Source organism: Lissotriton vulgaris, chromosome 5, assembly GCF_964263255.1.
Source record: "Lissotriton vulgaris chromosome 5, aLisVul1.2, whole genome shotgun sequence".
NCBI classification, from domain to species: domain Eukaryota; kingdom Metazoa; phylum Chordata; class Amphibia; order Caudata; family Salamandridae; genus Lissotriton; species Lissotriton vulgaris.
The window spans coordinates 1,934,424,983-1,934,443,966 of record NC_141693.1 but is presented as its reverse complement, the minus strand read 5'-3'; the positions used below and the strand labels follow the sequence as shown (position 1 = coordinate 1,934,443,966).

The 18,984-nt window shown below is 45.1% G+C and overlaps 1 protein-coding gene across 1 annotated transcript in view; it reads left to right on the top strand.

Moving 5' to 3' along the window:
- Positions 1–18,984, top strand: part of LOC147717789 (complement factor B-like) — a 321,681-nt gene that overhangs the window by 45,713 nt on the left and 256,984 nt on the right. Inside the window, exons 2-3 of the mRNA XM_086924574.1 lie at positions 239–469; positions 2,331–2,516. Of these exons, the coding sequence (XP_086780700.1) occupies positions 239–469; positions 2,331–2,516 (417 nt within the window). The remainder of the gene's footprint in view (positions 1–238; positions 470–2,330; positions 2,517–18,984) is intronic.

The following is an 18,984-nucleotide window of genomic DNA, read 5'->3' as shown; positions in this document are numbered from 1 at the left end:
GCTTAAATTAACATGTACCTAAGTACCAGAAGTGTACATGCCTACACTTTGGATCTCACTGCCAACAAGGATAGCCACTAACAACAAGTGGTAATTCAGACAGATGGTGAGGAGCTGGCTCTTGCTGAGATGAGGCTATTAGACTCCTCTTTGGCTTGAACCCTTATGTAATGAGTTTTTAGCAACAGTGCGTTGATTTCTCCACCATTCTTACACTAACATCGTTTTACTTCCCCAGGGGCAGAAGGGCTTCCTACTGCACCATGCAGCTTGACCGGCATTGAGATTAAAGGTGGTAACTATAACATATCCGTATCCCAAGATGGTAAAGAGACGAAAAGACTGAAGTACAACTGCCCAGAGGGGATGTACCCTCACCCTGTTCTTGGCAGAACGTGCAACCGTGCTGGCAAGTGGTCAACTATGAGATCTCCTGATGGGAAGACTGTGGAGAGAGCGACCTGCAAAGGTAAAGTCCAGCCGTGTTTTGTTGTTTTCTCATGAAGACCGGTTCATGCTCTGTAATTTGTTGTGTCACCTCGCATAACTCTTTGTAGGGGCTGTGCTGTGCAAGCCACAATCATCCTTTCTTACTACACTCAGGTTGATGTTTGTTCTCTGTTCAAACATTCGCTGTGTGACAGACGGCTAACTTGAAGCGCTCCAATCTCCACAAGTATCCTAGATCCCTCAGCGGATCGTGTTGAAAAGAAATCCACTCTTCACCTCCACAACCTAAATCCTTAGAGGGGTAACACTCTAGCATTAGGATTTGTATGTCAACAGATACTTAAAGAAATCACCTTTCACGCCCCACAGTTTTGTGCATGTCCTATCATCCAACATCATATTTCCGGGATAGGATCCCACTTACCTGTTTGGGCCACACAGAATCCCTTTCCTTCATGCACTGCCCTGAATCTTGCTGTTACTATGTAAACCCAGACGTTGTCACTCATCTCGCTAACAACCTTCCTTTATGGTCCAAACCATCAAATCTTTCTCTCTTCTTTGAATTATCTTTCCTAGATTCAAAGGTGTTGTGGGTAGCAACACCTTCATTCATCTGACACCCTCTGCTCATGCTCCTCCTTCTCACGCATACTACCTTTCAATTACCCAAACAAACCATACTCTATTTACTGAAATCACCCTACTTATCTACATATGAAACAGACCCTCACCTACAAGGGCAACAACTCATATTGTTTTCTCCTCTAATTCTGAATATGCCTGCAATAAAATTTCCTCCATCTCCCACACCATACTTTATGGCGATAACTAAGATAAAGGTCAGCACTAAAAATACATTAACTTCAACAGCCTTTCACTAGCATACCATCTATTCAAACACGCCAGGCAGTGATCAAAACATGCCATTTTAGTACATCTCTCAAGATCGCTCTCAGTCCTACACTGCATCCTGTCCCTCAATCAATAAGTCTACATTAGCACAGAGAGACCTCCCTTCAATGTGACCCTTTAACAGTCACCCAAAGCTATCCCATCTTTGGAGGAATGAAGTGCTGTTCAGGACTCATATCTACCTGCTACTTTATTCCTTAGACTTTGAGCTAAGCTGAACCTCAGACTAAGATCCACTAGTAGACTATTCTGTTCTGCTTAACAACAACCAATCATTATTTGTGATCACACAAACCAACACACAAACACAATAAAATGTGATACTCATCTACAATATACTCATCCCTGCCCGCCAACAACCCCTCTCCCTTCTTAGACCACGCAGCCATACATCAGCAGAATCCACTATGGAATTTACACATATACAGAATCCACACTATCAACTTTCAGCATATCGTAAACATTGGGAAGTACAGATTTACTATTCTAACGCCAAGTCTTCATACCCTGACAATATGTTAATAGTGGATATTGTGGAGTGGATGTACGTGCAGGTGGATATTAATATTTAGATTTTATGGTAGCAGACAACTGTACAATGGTCTATCCACACCTTCACCCTACATGCATCCTGAAAAGTAAAATCCATGTACTGCTTCCTGGGTGCCCTATAATGAGGATGAGGAGCACCTGGAGGCCGACAAATAAGCAAGGAATACCATGATTTCACTCCTAAAACATAATAGTCTACTTTGACTCCCCTCGCCAGCTACTCGTCTATATCATCATCAACAGTTTATAATCCCCAATGCATTGCCCAAATATCATGCCTTTCAGCAGGGAAGATATTTAAAGCTTGTTGCAGATGATGGAAAACTTCTGCTTCAGATAATGTTACTTGAAATTAAGATTTTTGTATTCTTTTTCATGTTCATCAGTCTTTCTATGTTTTTTTCTAAATGTAGAAATCCGGTGCCCTACGCCAGTGGATTTTGAGGATGGCGCATACTTCCCCAGGCAAAACATCTATCGCATTGGGGACACTCTGGCGTTTGAGTGCTTTGAGGGCTACAAACTCCTCAACTCTGCTAACCGGACATGCTTACCGAATGGAAAGTGGTCAGGAGAAACCGCTATATGTGACGATGGATGTAAGTAATTCATGTGTATGTGATTTCAGGGCTGTTTGATAAACTGCTTTTCTTTGCAGAGGACAGCTCACCAATGTAACACAAAAATAGGTCCTGGGGTGTAGCGCCAACCAAGCTAGGTAGCAAGAGAGGGAAAGAGGCCATGGACTGCTGTTCATGAACTTTGCTGAGAAGATAGCAGGGTGAGTCGTATTGTCTGGTGGGAGCGTGATCTATGAAGTGAAGCAGTTTCAACTTTGTCTTGACTTGTGACAGGGTTGGGGAACTCCTGTTATCGGCAGGAATGCTGTTCCGTCTCTGCGGCGCAGACAAAGATTTCCCTTCTGGTTCTTTCTTTCCCGCACATTTTTCTCTCCAGTCTGTCAATATCTTAGCTACTGGTCTGGCGTTGTCCACCTTAGGTGGTTAGTTTCTGATCGCTTTATAGGTGATGCAGGTGGGTATGAAGCCTTGAGGGTGAGCCAGAGGAGTTCTTTCAGTGAAGGGGGGGGTGTGGTCAGCTTTCTTTAGTCCCTTGATGAGGTGAGCCTGAGTGTGGGAAATGTTGGATTTTACATTACTTTTCACTTTTAAATATCACCCACTGTCTCTGCCAAACAGAAGTTACCCATGCGGACCTAGACCTACTCATAACAAATAAAAACATACCCAAGATGTTACTTCCATGTACTCATGTATGGCATACTTTCGGAATGTTGTTGGGACATTTGCTTATGCTGTTCAACCAATACTGCTATTTTTTTTATTTAATTTTCATCAGAGACCAGATTGAGCATTACCCCAAATTGCACACAACATAACACATCACCATGTTAATTAAAAGACAGGAGGTGAAGTCAGTGCTTAAAAATGTAATATGCCTCATGTTCAACCTCATAGCCACCTACACAAATTAAGAAAGTGTCTTGATTTTGACTTCCTTGGTGACTAAAAGTCCAAAACAATGATCGGTGCCTTCTTGACAATGAACGCCTTCTTCAAAATTAACTTTCTCATGATTTGCACATGATTGACAAAGATAGCTTTGAGAATGAAACAGAAATGGTATTGTAGAGTCTACTGGACTTAGGGTCGCTTTATCTGTCATGGTAAAGTATGTAACTCTATGTTCCTTGCCTCACCCTGAGCTCGTGACCCAACAACAAGCCTTCAAAAGAAGCGCCATTACAGAAGTTCTAAAGAGACTAGTACCATCAATAAATGTATTGTTAGGGAGCCGGCTGAATTGTACATTTGCTCAGAAAAAGGCTGGCAAGATAAAAATAGCAAATGCAGAGGAAAACACAAGAAAGGTATATATAGGTGGAATAAAAGATCATATACTGAGAAAACCCTTCTGAGGTTTGGATTACATCTTGGATGGAGTGATATCTACTGGGGGCATAAGGCTCCATCTAATTATAGGTGGCCTAGCGTTCCAACATCTAGATTTCCCAGCCCAAGTCCCAGCCTCCTCTAGAGAACTGGGACTTTCGCACAGAAAAAATGGGTCTGCACAGATATTCCAATACAATGGAGGATTAACAGGTTAAGGTGTGGAGATACAGTCCATAATTGTAAATAAAATCCCTATTTTTATCACCCGCAATGAAAGGCAGTTTGTAGCCTTTACTTTACTATGGTTTTAGCTTATCTCCTTCCCCCTGACTGTGAGGAGTATATTGCAATTATCATCAACAGGTGATCCTATTTTTCTTGTCTCGTCTACTGTGACAGATGCTTTGTGTTGAAGGTCCATTTGAAAATCTTTTCCTAGTATCTGGGCAGGTATTCTCTGGACTTTCTCTTTTCTTTGCTGTTTTTAGGGGAACCCTCTGATATGTAGCTACCTCCCATGGACAGTGTCTTTATAGAGGGATAGGAAAATGTCATCTGATGTAGATGCCGCAGACATTTACAACTTACCCCTATCCTTCTGCATGGGAGCTTTCCCACCTGGACAAATTCCTCATCTCTCCTTCCGCTTTAGATGTTCGCACAGTGCAGATGTGTTACCTTGTAAAGTTGGTCAGATCCCCTAGATTGATTCTCAGGGTAGAGGCCCTGGGTAGATTTCCTGGGCCCATGTGCTCCATTATTTCTATGAACCGTCTGATCGGCAGATGGAAGTTAGGAGGTTTGTTGTTTTCAAGGTCCTGGATTATATGGCCGCCTGGGTTGTTGCCCTGTTACCTCCGGTACCTGCATGGCAGACCAAGTACCTGATGATGTTGAAAAGGGACCCCTTTCAGATTGATGTGTGAGGTCCCACCTTGGTTCGAGGGCAAATGCTGCCCACAGGTATGCCACCAAAATTAAATTACATTGATATGGCGCTGTTTATTTCCTTTTGTATAGACAGTCCTGTGCAGTGCTCCTAGTCCCTACTTCCCATAGCGTCAGTTCCTTTTCCTTATGTTTCCATCTCCCTTTCACTCTATTTTGCTCTCTCACTATTTTGCTGTCAATTTAATCTTTCAGTCACAATTTATGCATTACTCCTCAGACCCTAATAGCCTTCTTTCCCTCGTGATAATGCCTTGTTGACTCCCTTCCCCTGTCATTATTTCCCTGAAACTCTTTCTTCCCCTTACATCATGTGTTGCTTTTAGTATGTTCCTGTCACTCTTTTTTCCTGTGTCTCTGACTCATTCTGTCACGCTTCCTACCTTTATGTCACTACCTAGCAGGTACTTTGTTTTTTGCAGTTTTATATAGTGCTAACTCGACCCACAGGTATTGGAGCACTTTACACGAGCACCAATTACATTACACAAGGACACATTCATTTTTGGTAGGCACAGGGAGATTAATCACAGGATGTTGACCTGACGCCAAGGCTCGACGCTGGTTCCCTAACTCCCAAATCGGCAGCTCTGGCCATTATGCCACAACTTTAATGCCATAATCTTCTAGTCTGCCACTCTTTTTTCCTGTCACTTCCTACCTGTCCACTCATATCTTGTTTTCCACTAAATGTCTGTCACCCTACCTTTTCTGCTATGCCCTTCTTCCCTGATTCCTTCCTCACCTCTCTTCTTTTGTACAGATTATGGCTACTGGCCCCCTGGGAGGGCCTTCTTTGAAAGGCAATACTACATTTTGCAACATATGTTTTTTTATTCCCCTACACAATACAATACACCATCTGAATAATTGTAAAACATACTATTGGCACACATTGTCAGAACTTCTCACAAAACACACCTACCTTCAGTTTCTCTACAGGTCGCGATTTAATTTCTAAAATGTCAACTCGTACTTCTGAAGTTTATGCATTCATAAATAGTTTAATCCTGTTATTTGTAGTGTTTGGAAATGCAAATGTAGGGTATGAACTGCTATATAAAAAGATGCTATTTTTCACATGTGCAGTTTAAAACAATGCTGAAAGTATGCATTGTTTGAATATTATATCCCCATTCTGGAGGTTGTCTGTGAAACAGAAATATTTCCCTCTCCCCTTTTCCTCTCTCTAGGTTTACACAAAGCATTCAGGGCCATATTGTCAAGAAAGGGCGATACATTATCACCGCTTTTATCGGCAGGAAACTGCAGCTAAAGAGGCGATAATGGGCTTCTTAATATGCCCTTGTGAATTCCCATAGAAGCCCAGGTTCTGGACACTAGTCTTTTGTGCCTCCAGACAAACTGGGGCCAGGGAATGGAAGCAAGAAACTCCAAACACCTTTGGGGTTGGAAACCTTCAGAACTTTCTCCTACTTCAATGCTGGCACCAAGCATAATATTGGCCCCTCAGACCTTACTCTTCAGTACACCTCTTGACCTGTGGATACTACAGAAGACGAACTGCTGTGTAGCAAGGACTGCTACTCTGCTGCTTGCTGCTCTCCTTACTGATAAGAAAGACTGGACCTGCACCCTTCATGACCAGGGCCGGACTGGCCGTTGAGGGGCACCAGACATTTCCACGGTGGGCCGCTAGGATGGGGTCCGATTTTGGCCCCTGGGGGCCATTTTTGTTACAGAGCCGTTTTTGAAGCATAGCTGCAATATCGGCCCCTGTAACAAAATCGTCCGAAACCGGCCCTGGCAAACAGCTCGGGACGGTCAAGCTCTTTGCCAGGGCCAGTTTTGGTTCCCAGTCCGGCCCTGTTCATCCCAGTCTGAAGTGACTCCAAGGGTCAGCTGACTGACCTCCTGTTCTGAGCAATGAGAACATAACAAGCTCCAGAGGTCACCTGCATTTGCCCAGCTGACCTGCTGGAGTAAGTTCCTGATCCCGAACAGGTGCCCCTCAGGTCTTAGTTCCTTGGTGTGGCATCAGTTGAAAAGAAGAAATTCTGAAGTTTTGGCTTTTACGCAAACAGGGCTGTTCATGCCAAGACCTTGCTGCCCATCAACATTAAGCTCTGGTGAACACGACTCTTTGTGCCGCAGCGACTGCCAGCATCAAACGGCAAAGCGAGATCTGCACTGCACGCTACAGTATCGACAGCCTGCAGTGACCACCAACACGAATCTCCAGCAACAACCGTCCGCGATACCGGACAGGATCTCCATGCTACAGCGACAGCTGTCCCAGATGCCCAGCCTGCTCTTCGTGCCCCAGCGAGGACTCTCCAAAGCACTCTTGTTGCTCTTCACGGGCCCCTCCACTGCAACCTTAACTCTTTGCACAGAACTTTGGAAGATAACTCTTTCAGCAGGTCTAACCTGCCCCTGTATCCATCCTGTGCTATGTCGCAGTCAACTTGCATATGTGACATTCACCGGGTCTCACACGACCAGATAACCACGAGTGGCAATTTGTGCTTTTAGATGTTCTGCTTAATTTAAATCTTTGAAACTGCATATCTCTGGTTCTACTGATTGGATATTTTCGTTTTGGTGTCATATACTTTATTGAATCCTACTTTATTTTTAGGTCTTGGCTAGGCAGTGCTTGCGCTGTCTCTTCGAGACATGCTGTTTATACTTTGTGGTTTTTTGCCCGCCCCAAGGCTTCAATTTGCTGGCTCCATCGCTCTCTTATTCGTTCTCCCCATTTGTCCATGGCATGCATTTGTTATGCCTCTTGCTGTGGTTAGCCCTCCCTGAGAACAGGGACCAAGTATTATATCAATCCACTTGTCACCATTTTAGCATCTGTTTCAGGAACTACTTTTTTATTTGTTGAAAAGAAATTCACACTATCGGTCCTGTTTTCATTCCCTTCGAGCTAAGCTGTTTTTGTAAACAGGCCTGTAAATCTTGTTTTTATCTTGTCACATTACTGTGCATTCAAAGACAGAGGTCAAATGTTAGGCGCTGCTTGCCAAGGGTGGCTGTTTCTTTTTCTGACTTTAAAGTGAGGATTAGTGGCACTTGAACATTGTTTTGTAATATTTTATGTATATAGCATGAACTTTGCCACCGGTTATGAACTATATACCCTGTTTCACAGGACGTTGAGTTGCATCCAGCACCTGAGCCTGGTTCCCAAGATCAAAAGTAGGCAGTCCTGCTTATAAGGTTACAGCAGTTCCTCCTCTTTCCCCCATTGATCTGTATCGCTCACCTCGTTGATGCCCTCTGTATTGCTTAGATCCATCTCAACCCGTTTTTCATTTAATTTTCATAATTAAAGTCAACAGTGCCTTAAACCGAGATGTGTTGAATCTGCCAGTGCTTGCATTTGATTGCATTAGGCTCCCTGCCAGCAAGTATTTCATTTTATTGCTACTTCTCTTAGAAAGGTACAAAAGGGGGTGGTGATGGACCTAGCATCTGAACTAATCAAACACTCACACCCAGTCAAAAGATCTGGGTTTGATCCATCACCGTTCTTTATCCCACTCTGCCACCCCAGTTCAGACATGGCAATATGCAAATCAGTCTGACCCTGTGCCTCATGGGAACAGTCCAACCCGAACTGCCAAGCCATGCCTTCCCTGGACCGGAAACAAGCTTCCGAGGACCGGTTTCTGGCATTCCAGCCGTCTTCAGCCCGGCTTGCTTGAATCCAGTGGCAAAGTGAGCAAGGGACTCACGTCTGAGCATACCCTGCCACACTTATGGCGGCCAAAAGCGGTACAAAAGGGGGTGGTGATGGATGGAGCATCTGAATCAATGAAACACTCACACCCAGTCAAAAGATCAGGATTTAATCCATCACCGTTCTTTAGCCCACTCTCCCACCCCAGTTCAGACATGGCTATATGCAAATCAGTCTGACCCTGTGCCTCATGGGAACAGTCCAGCCCGAACTGCCAAGCCATGTCTTCCCTGGACCGGAAACAAGCTTCCGAGGACCGGTTTCTGGCATTCCAGCCGTCTTCAGCCCGGCTTGCTTGAATCCAGTGGCAAAGTGAGCAAGGGACTCACGTCTGAGCATACCCTGCCACACTTATGGCAGCCAAAAGCGATACAAAAGGGGGTGGTGATGGACGGAGCATCTGAACCAATCAAACACTCACACCCAGTCAAAAGATCTGGGTTTGATCCATCACCTTTCTTTAGTCCACTCTGCCACCCCAGTTCAGACATGGCTATATGCAAATCAGTCTGACCCTGTGCCTCATGGGAACAGTCCAGCCCGAACTGCCAAGCCATGCCTTCCCAGAAAACTTTCTGGTGATGTTTTTTATCTTTTAGTAAAATAAAAGAGGAACTCATGCTTGATCAGGGTTTTGTAACTAGAGGAGATAAGATAGTTCCTCCTTGTGATTTGCGAGAAAAAATAATTTTTATGGCACATGAGGGCCACATGGGTATGTCCAACACTAAAAGAATTTTATTTATTTATTTGTTTACATTTGTAATGCGCACAGCTACCCAACAAAGGGTTTCCCGGCGCGGCAGATCCCAATAGCAATGCGGTTACAGAAAACTAGATGTTAAAGAGCCATGTTTTAGGGCTTTTCTGAATTTGATGTAATTCGACTCAGACCGCAATGTATGTGGCAATCCGTGAATTTTACTGGTGGCCCGGCATTGATAGAATGGTAGACAAATGGGTTAGTTCATGTTCTCCTTGTGCCAATAGTGATAAGTCAGTTAAACCTTTGGCTGCCAAAACTGATATTTCTCCCATTGAGTATACTATGTGTCCTTGGAAGAAACTTGGGATTGATATTATTGGTCCTCTTGATTTGTCGGATAATAAATCTGTTTTCATTCTGGTATTGATTGATTACTTCTCTAAACGGCCAGAGTAAAGGGTGTGGACAAGGTTGGTTCTTCCCAGGTTGTTGAATTTCTTGATGAAATATTTTGTAGGGAAGGGATCCCAGCTGAGCTGGTATCGGATAATGGTCCACAATTTATCAGTAGTGAGTTCTTGTCTTTTCTTGATAGGTGTGGTGTTGTACACAAAAGGGTGTCTAATTACAATCCTCAGGCCAATGGTCAAACGGAGCGCTTCAATAGAGTCATCAAGGAGTCCATTCAACTAGCTGTTAAAAGCAAATTAGATTGGAAAAAAACTCTTTGTGCGTCTCTTCTTTCGTACCGTACTTCGCCTAACTCAGCTACGGGCTTTTCCCCATTTGAGCTGTTAAAAGGTAGAAAACCTGGTTCGAAGTTGTTACCTTGGTGGATGAAGTTGAAGATTCCTTGTGAGCCTGGTGTTGATCCATCCAAGGTTAGATACAAGGTTTTGAAATATCAAGAAAAGATGAGGTGTTCTTCTAGTTGTTCAGCTGGTCTTAGATCTGGGATTAAAGTTGGTGATCTGGTGCGAGTCAAGTTTGGTAGGTCTTCTGGTTCTAGGTGGAACAAATGGTCTGATCCTTGTAAGGTTACAGAAGTTTTCAGCAAAGCTGTTAGAGTAGAAGGTGGTAAAGTGTGGAATTTCCATAGGGTTTCCTTGTGTAGAGCTCCTAATTTGAAAATGAGTTCTCTACCCTCTTCATCTGAGTCTGATGCTAATTTTTATCCTGCCCTTTTGGATACGTTTGGGGGTGATTTGCAAAGTTCAACCAGAAACAATGATGAGTTTGTTTCAAATGTTTTGGTTTCTCCAGGACAAGTGTCTTTTGGATCTAATGTTTTGTGTGACAGTTCAACTCAACAATGTATTGCTAATACTGTTGTTCCCAACCATATTGTGGATAAGTTGAATGCACAATTTACTGATGTTCCCCTAAGGAAAAGTTCTCGTGTCAAATTTACTCCTGTTAAGTTACGTGATTTTGTTCATTCGTTTTTTGTTGTTTTTTTTAAAAAGGGGGAAGGTGTGTAGTATCCCTTTTAGATGACATCATATTGCATCATTGGAATTGTTATGTTTCCTATGTATGTTCTACATTCTTTATGTGGGAGTTGCTCAGATCTCCTGGCATTCCTATCCTGGTGGTTGTATAAGCTGTTTCCTCCAGAGAATAAACTTCTGCTACTTAAAGAGTGTCTTCCAAGATTTCACTTCAGAGGACCGGTTTCTGGCATTCTAGCCGTCTTCAGCCCGGCTTGCTTGAATCCAGTGGCAAAGTGAGCAAGGGACTCACGAATGAGCATACCCTGCCACACTTATGGCGGCCAAAAGCGGTACAAAAGGGGGTGGTGATGGACGGAGCATCTGAACCAATCAAACACTCACACCCAGTCAAAAGATCTGAGTTTGATCCATCACCTTTCTTTAGTCCACTCTGCCACCCCAGTACAGACATGGCTATATGCAAATCAGTCTGACCCTGTGCCTCATGGGAACAGTCCAGCCCGAAATGCCAAGCCATGCCTTCCCTGGACCGGAAACAAGCTTCCGAGGACCGGTTTCTGGCATTCCAGCCGTCTTCAGCCCGGCTTACTTGAATCCAGTGGCAAAGTGAGCAAGGGACTCACGTCTGAGCATACCCTGCCACACTTATGGTGGCCAAAAGCGGTACAAAAGGGGGTGGTGATGGACGGAGCATCTGAACCAATCAAACACTCACACCCAGTTAAAAGATCTGGGTTTGATCCATCACCGTTCTTTAGCCCACTCTGCCACCCCAGTTCAGACATGGCTATATGCAAATCAGTCTGACCCTGTGCCTCATGGGAACAGTCCAGCCCGAACTGCCAAGCCATGCCTTCCCTGGACCAGATACAAGCTTCAGAGGACCGGTTTCCGGCATTCCAGCCGTCTTCAGCCCGGCTTGCTTGAATCCAGTGGCAAAGTGAGCAAGGGACTCACGACTGAGCATACCCTGCCACACTTATGGCGGCCAAAAGCGGTACAAAAGGGGGTGGTGATGGACGGAGCATCTGAACGTCCTCTGTGAAATTGTGAAGGCTAATGTGCCGATCCCAATCCACAATGCGCATGCAAAATTACTCGGCACGAAGCAGTCTTTATCACTAGCTTATTAATCCCCAAAATGTGCGTTAAAGTTCAGTAAAGAAGGCTAATTCTGTTTCCGGCATTGACGGCACTAGCTTTGCTTGTACAAATCTATTTTTGGAACTATGCTGAATTTAATCTGGGAACCACTGAATTAAGCTGCTGTGTCATAAAAATACTGATAAAACGTGCCCGTGTTAATTATTATTTTTTCGCAGGTCTTCCCATGCGAATTCAGCAACCTTTTATCGCAGGTCAAATGTAATGATGTGAGCACAATGTAGTAATATAGTTGAGATTGGCAGTCACTATCATCATTTCACCATCTGTTGTTATATGTGTTATTGAATTAAAAATTTAGGGGGTATATTCACAAGATAAATACCGCAAGAGTAGCAAGACGAAACATTCAACATTGCAGACTATCGTGGGAAAACAACTCTGTGACAGCGTGGAATTCACAACGTGGCGGTAGCATGTGATAGTGTGGCGAAACCGTGGCCAATGTTCGCGGTACAAACACCTCGATGGAGATAAAAACACAAACCCCAACGTGAAAAAGCCTGCGATATGCCAAAGCGCAATAAGAAAACAGTGACAACCAGATCAAGGGCAGCAATACTCGCGAATTGCAGGAAAAAGTACAAGAACCGCATATGGGAAATGCCACAGGACAAAATCCATCAGCAGCGGAGTACCACAGATGGACCCTGGCCAACTGCAGACGACAACATGTACACCACAACATCCAAGCACCGTGGAAGAACAGAACCGATAGGCACACTGCATGAAAGAGACCAGTGGCAGACAAATCAAAGCCGCAGGAGCGACACACCCACCGTGCAGCATACGCACATTAGCAGAAGGGCACCTCGACATTGACAACATCCCGGTACAAACAGCAAACCCTCCACAATTGAACACAGGACACAACTTGTTCCAAAATTCTGCACAACCTGGCAAAACACATCTGAATCCGCATGGAAATGTAACATGATGATGTACAAGTACAACCTGTTAACGCAAATATGTTTTAATCACACATGCAGTGCAGTTAGACATCTTCTCCTGTCGCATGATTGCCATGGCCGGTCACAATGAGATGTGCTCATGAGAAGTAAGTGTCAATGATGGCATTCCTATGGGACATTCCTGCAGTAGCTGTAGTGGGATGTGGGCCACCTGCCCATCACCACCATCATCGTCCACGTACATCTGGAACTTGGATCCATGGGGCCCTGGTGCGCACACAGAAGTTGTGTAACACACAGCATGCAACGATCATCTTGCACACAATGTCCGGGCTGTACAGGTGCTTCCCAACTGTGCCGTCCAGGCACCGGAAATGTTACTTCAACATGCCAAAGTCAGCCTCAGCTCAAATGTTTTCCTGAAATGTTTGGCAGTGGTATTAGCAGCGCTGTGAAAGAGGAGAATGTTGGTCTACCCATACTTTTTTTTTTTTTTTTTTTGGTGAACCTTTATTAGTAGTACAAGCATTTACAAGTATGGGCCTACAACCAACCCGGCCGGCCGCTAAGCAGAGCAAGAGTACAGCAAGCAATATGAAAAGTTATAGCAGCTCGAAAGCCGGGGTCATAAAAATAACAGGGCAGATCTTGTAATCCGGTGCATAAACTTGAATCAGGATTTGAGAGGTTCATTTTCAAATAAGGAACTAAAAAAGGGTTGTCTCACAGTCGCACACAGTCCCACAATACTGCGCACGAATCAGGATATCTACAAACAGTACAGATACGAAGGAAATATCGGGGAGTAGGATATACAGAACAGGAGAAATGCAGGCACAATCTCGGCACATAGCGAGTCTAAACCCCACCCCTCAAAACTAAACAGATTGCAGAGACCATGAACGACGACAACACTAAAAAGAGAAGAGAGACTAAAGGGCCATAGAAACAAATACCGAACAAACACCCACCCTCCAACCCCCCACCCTGCACACCCGCAGAAGGCCATGGCCTACCCCCCCATCAGCGTGCCTGTCGCCCTAATAGAGACCCGAAATATAGGAAGAGAGAGAAAAGAGAGAAAAAGAATAGATAAGCGGAGGAGGGCCCTCGATCTTGCCGCCCGGCCCCGTCCTTCACCCCTACACCCAGGAGAATCCCAGAAGCGAAGTAGTACAATAATGAGGAACATCGAGTCCCGGCCACAACAGTGATGAAATCCCGGTAAAACATATCCACTACACCGTCTGTCAACAATAAAGCCAATAGATTGTGAACCATATCATCCCTGACCCTGTCTGGCAATGGTACCACCAGAAGTCCACTCGTCAATCGGTTCACAGAACAGCCCAGAGGGTCCAAACGATCTGGGCGGGTCAGGTCGGAGCATAGCCATAGGAAAGTACAGCAATCCAAACCCATCCAAGTATCGGCAGCGAAGATCCAGTAATATCGACGTCGACCCCGGGAACTTCCCAAAGTTCACACACAGTAGTACCATCCAGGAAAAGAGAGTCACACAGTCCGGCAATCGCCACGACATAGCTGGGACAGTCCAATAAGGAAAATAGCGTTTTATCCCAAGCCGCCAGTTGAATATGTGTCCCGAAGAGACATCCACTTGTAGATCCATGTCAGCTCGAGCGGTCACGGGAACCGGGTCTTCCAGCGGCTCCCGGTACCCGGGCAGAACTGGGACTCCCTCCATGAACACAGCAGCGGGTTTGTCGGCAGTCCCATGGGATCGGACTGTATCTGTTGGAGACGGCGAGACAGCAATGGCGGCCATTCTTCTACCCAGGTCCTGAGCATGCCAAATCAGGGACTCGTGCAAAACCATTAGGGAAGCCAATACGTCCTTGGATGTGGGCTCCTGCGTACGTTGCAAGCATCCCGGCCCCATCCGTGAGACAACTGTCCGACATGGACATGGACCGTAGAGGGGGGCACCAGCCGCCATCTTAATCAATGTGGCCCCGTCCCTCTTCACCTCACTCAGGGACCAGGCATCAATGCGGGGCGCCACGGGATGGCCACCGGGGCTCAAAACAGTGCGGCAGGCTCCCCGAAGGAGAGTCACCAAAAGGCTAAAATCCCTGCCGCACCCCGGGAGACGCCCGCCTATATCGGGGGCAATCCTTGGTTATGCCCGGGCAAAGAGTTTGGGGAGGGGGCAGGAGTCATGCGCCGCCCCGACCCTGCTTCGCCACATTGCCCCTCAAGGGTCACCGCCAAGTGGACCGGGCCTTCACCGCTATCAGCGGCCCTTCAAGTCAACGGCACCCTCCGGCCGGCTCCTCACCGCCACCCGCGGCCGTTGTTGTTGCGGTCGCGGCCGGATGCACGTCCAGGTCAACGCCCCGGTCTCTTCACCACGTGGGCCGCAGAGCAGTCGGGGACAGTTCTCAGGGCCTACCGCACGCAGGAGCCTCAGGAGCAGACGGTAAGTGCTCGTTCTTCTTCTCCCACTAAAGTACGCCTCCGTAGCTCAGGATAAACGCCAGGATATATGTGTGGGGCGAAAGGGTTCACGGAGCCGAGCGACTATGCGGCCATTTCGAATGCCCGCTTGGCTCCTCCTCGGTCTACCCATACTTGGATGACTGGATAGTAAAAGCCAATCCAGCACCAAAATTTCAATAAGACATGGAGAATATCCTAGCTCTCTTAGGCGACTGGGTCTTCAGATCAACTCTTCTAAATCTGTTTTTCAACCAGTAAGAGCCACAATAAACATGCTTTAAGCAAAAGTGTTTTCCTTTGGTGTAAATACTGTCATCTTTACATAGAAAGATTGTTTCTCTGAAAGCAACAACAGCTCCATCAGCCAGACAAGTATCATCCTTCCTGAATAAGCTGGCTTTGTGCATCATCCTAGTTCTCAATGTGAGACTGCACGTGCAGCTATTGCAAGAACACCTAGAAAACATGATGTGTAACCGAGAAAAGACAATAATCCTGAAAATCTCAGCCTTTCTGCCACTCAAGTGGTTATGCTAAATAGAGTCCCAATCAAAAACCTCCAACTTCCATTTCAGTAATCACAGATAGGTAGCTGGAATTGTTCTAGGGATTCTGCACATATACAGAACTATGCACAGGAAAACAGGACCTCAGTGAATAGGTGGTGTACCGACCTACCACATCCGTACCCAAACTCCCAAACCGACTAGCTATAGTGTCTCATTCGCTCTCTATCTACAGCGGAGCTACCAATGATTAGACAACCCAGAACACGCACTCTATGTTGGGAAATCGTGGGAGCCAGACTCTCTTTCGCTTAGCCACTCATACTTGTCCACAATGTGAGTAATCAGAGATGCAGTATAGTTAAAAATGGTAATTTCAACTTACGCGCTCTATGGTGCAGTACATAAGCCAATACTAGCAGCAGAATGCCTAAACACAATATAATCAGCATTGTTACAATACCATAGAATACGAACAGGGATGTCATGTTATAAAAAAAGTGGAAAAGGACTGAACCACCTAACCACACTCCCCATGACAAGAGATAGTTTATTATAAAACAGAAGACCTCCGGGCTTTGTCAGCAGACCCCACATACCTCAAGGCCTAGATGCAATGTTCACATCGCAGGACAAACCTAGGTCTTCTCTCTGGAAAGGTGTATCTCCGAGGGTGCAAAAACAGGTTGTGGTTGCAATATTAAAGTACAAGATTTCCAGAAGTGCAGCTGTGTGTAGCATGTTATGTCTAAGTGTGAGGGACTGATCAGAACAGAATAACAAGGGGCATTGTTGTTTAACCTTTAACACCGTGTGCAGGCTAAACCCCAGAGCACAGCAAAGAACTTACAAGGTAGATAATTCTCATGTGAAAGGAGCAAAAACAGAGTCTTGCGAAATATATGCATGCAGTGTCATGCGCAAAAGCAGCCTCATGGCAGATAACTTAACAATTGTCAACAATGGACCTATAAGCCTTACTACAGAATGCTGGGATACCCACATGGGAAATCTTTCAACTCAAGGCAGAGGTTTTTTATGGGGAAACTACCACATCAGCAGGCTTGATAGGAGAGTGATTTAATCTAGCTATGAAGTCTTTTGCTTGTCCATACATGCACACTTCCTGAGTACTATATGAATAAGCAAAGGGGGGACAAGAACAAGAGTCTTGTCAAGGGAAGTGTAGCTGATATGGCACTTGGGGATAGTGATAAACACCTCTCTGGTGACGATACATCTGCTAGTTCTACTAAAAAGAAGGCACCTCCTAGAACAACACAAATGGGTGCTAGACAACGGCTGTACTGTACTGGTGATTGTGTACACTTATTCTAATGAGTAATTGATGAATGTACTACTGAATATCAAATTGAACAAGCATAGGCATAGCCAATAGGTCTAGCATTTGGGAACTTATAAGTGTTTAGTTATCTGGCACAATATCCTTGGTGCAACAACATCAACTGTTGCATGGCTAAACACTTATAAAGTCCCAAAGGCGAGACCTATTGGCTATGCTAATGGTTGTTTTTTTTGGGGGGGGGCACGGGGAGATGAAGTGATTTGCCCATAATCACAGGACGCAACTCAAGGCTCCAACCTTGGTTTCCAGCACCAAAGGCCGTCATACCACATCTTCCCCCCCCCCTGACCTCCTGAAATTGCATTGGCGCAACTGGGCTCTGAGCTAGCGTTGGTCCCACCACAACGAGTGTCGGGATAAAGTATACATATAGAGGCTGCCTCTCTGGCACAAAGTTGGAGCGAGATAACCAACTTGTGTTGTTCGAGTCTTTTATATGCAGCTCCGCATAAGTCAGTGTACCCGCACGGTACAACAGAGATGAAAAACCTTAACCCTATTCACTGAGGAGAAGATTCCCACTTTATGGACTTTGTGGGTTAAGATTTCCACACCTGCCCTTGTAGTGTTTATTTTCATCATTACTACCAGACCCTGCCCAATCAGTGAACCCCCTCATAATCTTCAGCCAGTCCTGTGTGTGCAAAACTCCCTACCTAATAATAACCGCAACGCTTAATCCAGCATTGCATATATGAAGGCCCTCTTTAACTATATTAGTGCAATGCCAAATTAAGTCTTCACCTGCTTAATTTCCAGCCTACCTGCTAAATGCCTTGTTACCCTACATTTTAAAGGACGGCTAAATACAATTGCTGCAAATGTGTATGGAGATACCTGCCATGGGCAGTGTTGCAGCTAATCACTCACACGAACAGTTAAATCATCTCCATTAATTTAATCAGAGGCTGTCGGGAAGCAGGACACAACACCCCTTTTTTAGGACCCAGAGAGTGTCTCTGAAATGGATTTCCAATTTTCCAGCCATCTGCTTGGCTGAGCGCTGCGCCGTATTTCATAATTACTTTTGGGCACTTGCATCATTCTGCCTACAATGGAAACCCGAGGTGCCTTGTTTTCCGTGTACTTCTTCGCCATCACAGAGTTTAGGGGCGGGAGAGAGGGAGGAGCGGTGGCGTGGAAGAGAGGGAGCAAATATCAATGCTCATTTTATTTAGGGCGTGATGTTTAAACTGAAAGTTTATGGCTTTAATTAATTTTGATCTCAGTTATAGATGCTCAAAGATAAAACAAGAAAGAGGAAAAGCGATGGGAAGTGGGCGAGGCAGGGAGGAGACGTGGTGCAGTGAGAGGACGAGCACAGAGGGAGTCATTCGGAATGGAAACTGCAAAAGGCAGGGGAATGAAACACAAAGAATGAACAAGATAAGAGGAGGGCAGCGAAAAGATAAAGTAGAGAAAATAGGAACTCTCGCGCTGGCAGCAGGGGGAGGGGGGAGAGGAGGAGGCCTGCACCTGTTTCCCTTGCGGGAGCTCGCAGGAACCATATGTTAATTACAAACCTATGTTTTGAAAGCTCGCTCCAGCAAGGGAATCGACTAAAACGTGCACGCGTTGCCATTCAAAGCAATGCAACGCATGCACGTTTTTGAGACACAAACTCAATCGATTTCAAAAGGTCTTTTTTGCTAAGCATCAAATGCGGGCTACATAGGCGAGACCTAAAAATATCAACATATACAAATTTCGGCTTCAAAAGTTAGGCATCCATAATATCAACAACCCTATTCTTATAAGTAAAATATAAAAAATATTGAATCCAAAATATTGCTATACAAATATATCTAGGGTAAAAATATGTAAACCATAAATATAGATAACAATAATAAAGACTTTTAAAATTAACATTAAAAATAACAAAAATAGCAAAAACCAAAATAAAGACTAAAAAATACAATAT